The sequence below is a fragment of the Branchiostoma floridae genome, chromosome 13, assembly GCF_000003815.2.
Source record: "Branchiostoma floridae strain S238N-H82 chromosome 13, Bfl_VNyyK, whole genome shotgun sequence".
NCBI lineage: Eukaryota > Metazoa > Chordata > Leptocardii > Amphioxiformes > Branchiostomatidae > Branchiostoma > Branchiostoma floridae.
The window spans coordinates 7,107,589-7,114,752 of record NC_049991.1 but is presented as its reverse complement, the minus strand read 5'-3'; the positions used below and the strand labels follow the sequence as shown (position 1 = coordinate 7,114,752).

General features: G+C 38.1%; 1 protein-coding gene across 1 annotated transcript in view; it reads right to left on the bottom strand.

Annotated features, from left to right (window-relative positions):
• Positions 1-755: 755 nt before the first annotated feature.
• Positions 756-7,164, bottom strand: part of LOC118429405 — a 47,967-nt gene continuing 41,558 nt past the window's right edge. The window contains exons 37-40 of the mRNA XM_035839887.1: positions 5,448-5,605; positions 4,638-4,792; positions 3,791-4,033; positions 756-1,696 (exon numbers count right to left, since the gene is read on the bottom strand). Of these exons, the coding sequence (XP_035695780.1) occupies positions 1,610-1,696; positions 3,791-4,033; positions 4,638-4,792; positions 5,448-5,605 (643 nt within the window). The 3' untranslated portion in view covers positions 756-1,609. The remainder of the gene's footprint in view (positions 1,697-3,790; positions 4,034-4,637; positions 4,793-5,447; positions 5,606-7,164) is intronic.

Here is a 7,164-nt window from a genome sequence, read left to right as displayed (position 1 = left end):
GTGATCGGTTTGATGCTTAAGGTAACGGTAAAGCTCCACCGATTTGACGTCCCCTGTTACTCTTCACCAGTCAAGGTCATAACCAGCCGCCTATGAAAGACGTATCATCTGCAAAGGATTTCTATATAACTGACTTGTCTAAACGATTTACCACACTTTCAAGTCATGTATTCCACGGAATTTGATTGGCTAAATATCTATGATATGGTGATATTGTTGGTTATTGTCCTACGAAATACATCAATGAAGCTGAAGTTGTTAGATTAAGGTAAGACAGAAACAGTCAAAAAGAATTAGCTTGCCTTTCTCAAAGACTCGGTGGTATTCTTTACGAGCATTTTTTTTTTGTCAAGCATGATACATTTGAATCAGATGCCAAAGTGGCACAACAAGGGAAGGCTAAAAGCTGGTTGTTTTGAGTGAGGGCGTAGAGTTGTATCAAGTTTATATATAGCAGCATATCACTGGATTCTGATAGGGCAATTATCAATGTGGTAAATGTCAGTTATTAGTACGGCCAGTATTTGTTGCAAGCTTGAATCTTACCGTGTCAATAATGTAGGAAGCATTTCTAGATCGTGACCATTTTCTATGCTACATAAAACAACATCCACAGAATGTCAAAGATAAAATACCACAATTATTGAATAAGGCAACATTTTTTTCAAAACTGTTACTTGTAGAAATAACAGATGCTGTGTAGAAATGCTATGATAAGGCAGACGTTGTAAAAGATCAAGCAAAATCACTGTATGTAATGTGTGCAAATATTTATTATTTTCAATATGGTAAGTACACATATGTGATACAGCAGCTTGGGCAAGGTTAAGAACTACAGACTTTGGTATTCACCATAACATAATTGCACATATTGCACGTTGTGGACAATGCTAACGTCGCATTTAATGTACCATTTGTTATTTCAGACAATTATTGAGACTCACTAAGACACGAGAAGGTATATTTATAATTATATAGATCTTCATAGGCATTTATAGACATCTGGGATAGACGTTTCTTAGAATTCCAAGTCACTTGATAATATTGTATCAAAAGTACTGCGTTCGGTACACGTATACGGTAAATTTTTCAAGGCAACATTTATAGAATGTATGAATTGCTATAATTTTTCCATAAGATTGGGGGGGGGGGGGGTGACACAAATGCATCTTCTGAAGAATGTGTGTAACTTTTAAAGTACCCGTTCCCAAATGACAGTTATCATGACGTAGATACTAAGTCTTTGGTACAAAAATAGCAGAACATCTATAGGTTGGGCTCGTTTTAAATACATTTATATCTATGCCCAGGGCTATTACCAGAGCTATATTTAGATTCTCATTTTGTGCTACCTTATCAACTGTACTTGGTGTGATCAAACAATTACATACATGCGTCAGACCGTCAATTGTGGTCTTGTCTTTGTACAAATATAGCCTGTTAAGTGTAGTTGCTTAATCTATGGTATTGTACAGTGTATATACATATAGTTACATATACATACACGCCAAGTAGATATGGCTTAAATTATGCTATGTATATTATACCGGTAATGCATGCAATTGAAGAATATTTATTAATCATGGATATGTGAAGTGATGTAGGGTTATTAATAGTACTTGGAGAACAGGCTGACTTCCTCATCCTCGTCCATGTCTTCTTCCTCCACTTCAATTTCTTCGGGCGCCACCGCAGGCTGGGAGAAAAAGGCAAAAATGAACTAGAAAGGCCGACATTTGCTTGAGAGCACATGCAGCATATTTCAGCCATCTCCCCCCCCCATGCAACAATAGACTATTCCAAAATCACCCACGTGCAAAAATCGAACACTTTTGTTTAAAAGTCACTTCCACTAATGACACTTAATGACACACAAAAATGAATCTTACAAAATTCCTAGTGCAAGAATGGACTCTTCCAGTGCACCCTGTGTGAATTTGCACAATAGACCAGTCCAGAAATACTCCCACTGAAAATATGGCCAAGGTTGAACTAAGCAAAAAAGGCATGAAAAGGTAAAATAGACCAGTCCAAAAACACTTCCACTAAAAATGGACTATTGAATCATCACCTTTCCAAAAATAAATTTGAAAACATCCCCATGCAAGAATGGACTCTTCTTGTGATGCCCATATGTAAAGTGGTGCAGTCCAAAAATACATCCGCTAAAATTGGACTTGGACGTAATCACCAAAGTCCCAAAAATGGATTTCAAAAATCCCCCCATGTAAGGATGGACTCTTCCAGCACAACCTATGTAAAATTGCAAAGTTGACCAGTCAGAAAATAACCACACTGAAACACTTTGACATATCAAATCACCAAAGTCCATAAACAAAATTTTAAAAAATGCCCCCCTCCATGCAATAATGGACTCTTCCAGTACACCCCATGTAAAATTGCAAAATAGTCCAGTTCAAAAATACTCCCATTGAGAGACATTATATAATCCAAAGATGAATTTAAAAAATATGTACCCCCTCCGTGCTAGAATGGACTCATCCAGATAACACCGGGCTCACTGATGGGCTGCCAATCCCCTTCGGGATGTTGACTCAGGCTGCGTGATTGGTTGCCTCTTTAATCAAGTTACTAGTATATATAGACATCTGCACATGCTGTCTTCGGGTAGGAGAGGTCAACGACCTTGAGGTCGTTGACCCTCTGGCCAGTGGAGAATTACCAAAAAAGTCCCCAAATATATCATTTTGAAGTGGTTTATGCCAGAAATTATTCACGGGTCATTTGAATGAATATCTAGTACACCTATTTACCAAAATGTAGGTCATTTGGTTACAAGACCAGGGAACAGGAGCCAAAAGCGTACGTTTTTGGTCAAACAATGGCCAAAAAATTCCAAAATTAAGCATTTTGTTGTACAGTATGCCAAAAGTGTTAATGAATTCATGTGCGCATATGTAGACGGCACTCCTATACCAAATTTCAGGTCATTTGGTTGTAAAATGGGGGTATAGGAGCCAAAAAGGTCATTTTTGGGGCAAAAAATGCCAAAATGAAACATTTTGCTGTACCGTATGCCAAAATTGTTTTTGGATCCTTGTGGGCATATGATCAAGGCACCTCTGTACCAAATTTCAGGTCATTCGGCTGTAATACCAGGGTACAGGGGGGCAAAATGTACATAAAAATTGCAAAAAACATGAATAAAATCATTTTAAAGAAAGATATGAAAAAAATGAGAAAAAGCACCTGGGTATTAACCCACTCTACCCTTGTGCCAAATTGCAAGTAATTCGATCCAGGAACGACGGAGTTGAATCGATTTGAAGATTTGACAGGAGAAAGAAAGAAACATTACGAATACAATATATTTCACCATACCTATGGTATGGCTGAAATATAATGAGATGCAAAGGAAACACTGTGTCGTATTATGTGTCCGTGACTTTTTAGTCATAATTAACGTTATCAGGTTTGCTATATTCTCATTTGTCGATAGCATATGCAACAAAAATAGTCAAGCCAAATCAGTAAACAAGTAACTCATCTGTGGTCAATAATTTGTATTTTTTTCCCAAAATTCATGTTCAAATTGAATATAGATCTTTTGCATATTGATGTATATTTGTCATGTCATTTACCTATCACTGTTGTTGTGTTGAACATGAATCCAACAGGGACCTTCATCAGCGAATAAACGATATTCTTCAGTAATAATCATTGGCAATATTTCAGATCCACCATTGAGTTTTTGATTTCATTTTATTTATTTGGCTGTACAAAAAACATACAGCGCTACTTTCAACTCAAGATTGGTCAGTTGCCTCACCTGTTCTTCCTCTTTAGGTTTCTTGTCCTTCTTGTCTTTCACTTTCTCCTTTGCTTCTTCATCTTCGCCGTCTGTCTCTTCACCTTCGGGCAGCTTCCAGTCGTACGTTCTCGTGGTGTTCTTGACCGGAGCGCCAGGGATCACCTTCGGTCCTGGGGCGGACTTGGACGGGCTGGCCGCTTCGGCAGTCGCCTTGTTCGGTTTCGAGAGAATGAAGTCATCATCCAGGTTCTTCTTCTTCTTCTATTTCAAAAAACAAAGCAAACCGGTAAGCTAGCATAGAGTCACGCACAAAATGCAAGGAAAAGGCCCTAATTGTTTTTGCAGGCCATCGTAAAAATCATAGTAATGCATAATCAGAAAGGAAGAAATTTTGATCCGAGCATAAGATCAATGAACTACATCTATATGTGAAACAAAATCATCATCATTTTAATTTCTATTTGAGGATCGTTGCCCCGACTAACCGTAATTTTATTTAAGATTTTAAATATACCATTTATGCCATTTATAAAACGCTTAAGCAGCTTAGTTTATTTGTTTGGTTTGCTTACCGTCTTTAGACATACATGCAACACACTTTTTTGTACGGTACTGAACTGTACAGTTCTTTAACGTACCCGAGGTGTAACTTCCCACTTAACGTCCCATGCCCAAGCTAGAAATTCATTTTCACTTTAATGGAGCTAGACAATAGGTACAAAAAACTTTTTTTCCACGGAAACATGCAAAAATTGGGCATTCTACGGATTTGAATCCAGAACCTTGATGTATATTTCAAAAACGTTTACCAATGAAAGACGTTTGAAGACTTGATCTTTGTAAGATTTCATCACGTAAAACTTACGCCACTGAAATTTTCCATCTCCCATTTGGCGATGATGTCATCGACGTCATCGTCTTCGTAGATGCCCTCGTCCTGCTCGTCGTAGTAGTTATCAACCATGCCCCGGTACACGAACTTGTCGGAGGCGTTCGTCACACGGATCCCATTAAATGGAACTGGGCAAACAAGATTCATCATTAAAGGTTTTATTCATTTCATTCATTTTCAAAGAGTTCCCTGCAGTGGTGAAGCTCTACCGTTACCTCTGAAATTATGTTGCAATTGGCCCCAAACACTAGCAATCCATTACTGCCCGGGGACATCATCTATCTGCTACGTAGAAACTTAACTATGACCAAGGCATGTCCACAACGAAATGTCCACAAACCGGACGTACTGCTGCAATTCCGATATTTTACCTTAAAGAGGTACCAGGAGATACAAAATCATCACATTAACAGGTCATGACATATGATACTGCCTATACTGCTCATATTGTCAACACGATAATAAAACACAAAAAAAACACAACAACATAGCATTCTGGCAAAGTGATAAGAGTATAGTACAGCTACCACGGGCAAATACGCGCTATTTGTAGTTGTAAAATAGACACTTTAACTAACTTGCCTAATTGCTACGCCACATCGTCAGAGCGCCAACCTCTAATCTCTACCACTAGAGCACGAACCGTAAAGATGATTAGATTTTACTAACCATAACTTAACAGGAAGCAATGACGTTGTGAAGGATTTAGCCTTGAGGCAGATCCTTACTTTGAAACTTTGAAACTCTATTCTTACACCGTGACACTAGTTAAAATAAACTCACTTCCGTCTTCAAAGTTGGGTTCGGGTGGTTTGGGCCGTCCTCCTATCCCGGTAAACCTCTTGAATCTCATCCACATAAACTCCACCATCTCCTCGTCTTCTTTAGAACCGTGCTGACTCTCATCCTCCATCACAGCACCGTAGGTTTCGTCTAGGATACTGAGAAAGAACATCAAGAAGTTACAAAATATATTTGTTTAAGGTGCACTCTCACTAGACTTGCGTCAAGCTTGCGTCACTGTGGGGTTCGTTCACTGCGTCGCTGTTTTGTTATTTACTCAGATTTTAAATTCAGATATTGGGTAATACGTAAAGTATGACTTAGAAGACGACAAAATACGTAAAAAGGTAAGAAAATCCGTTCCTTATCTAGGAAATTCATTGGGTATGTTTCGAACCCCGCAGTGACGAAAGCGTGACTCAAGTGCAGTGAGATACTACCTTCAGCGATGATCTTTATGCGGAAGTGTGTTTGTGTCTTTGGTTGACAATACTTTGCTTGCTTTGTCCATGTGGAAGCCCGCGTCTCTCTTTCAAAATTATCAAGAAAAGTTTCTCAGCTAAATGCAAAAATCCATGTACCACTCAACCAAGTTGATGTAGCATCTACCAACACATCCCTTCGAAAATGCTAGAAGCTAACGTTGAACTTTGCATTTAGTCTGCTACATTTCAGGGAGATCTAGAGTTTCACAATTTTACAATACATGTATAATGTAATGAAATATGTACCATAGATGGTAATTTCCGACAGGGTATTGATGTGAGCTAGAGGAGAACCACCGGAAGGCTTTTAATTGTGGTATTACTCGTACAGATTGAATCGCATGAGAATAGGAAATGAATCTGTTTTGGAGGGCGATGCCCATTAGTTTATCCCATAGTTTTATCATTTAAGCCCCTAAGGTACACTGTTGCACAGACCGTAAGGATATTGATATCCTTCTGGGCTTAATACTGCCTTTTTTGGGACACTATCAACAAACGGGTCAATTATCCATAGGAATGGTATAATCCCTTAAATGGCGACGTTTCCACTTCAATACAGCCTAATGAGCAAAAGATCTTGTCTGCAACGCTGACGCATAGAATTTGGAATCCACAATTCCTTAAATGAGTACCCTGGAGACAACAGTCAACTAAAGACTAATTTCCAGACTTTAATTAGTTGCCTAAAAACATGTACGCAATTTGTTAGACCTTCGCCCTCCTTTTTAGAGATTCTATCATCTGTAAAGGGGATTCAGTAGACTTTATCCTATCATTTGCATTAAGGTGTACCGTTGCTAAAGTAGTATTTTGAGTATAACTATGACGTTTAGAAATAGATTCCAAATACGATATAACTACAATGACTTCCGCAAATCAACTGCCCAAGTATTATTACTGATGAACGCACATTACATCTGAAGTTTGAGCCGAACAGTACATATTGACACATGAATGATAAAAAAAGGTACAAGTTATGAAAAAAATATTCATCAACATATGAGCGTTAGGCCTGACTGCTTGTCACCTTTATTCGAATCAGTAAATTGCAGTTTAAGTTAACAATGAAATGAAACGTAGCGTTAAAGCGAAGCTAGTATAATACTTGATTAAACGTGAACTATTATTTCAAACCTTAAATAAAAACATGGAATCATCTTAGATCTTGTCCGTCCAACTCTAGTTTTTGTTAAGAAATGGGCATTTGACCTCTTCTGTGACGTAATACT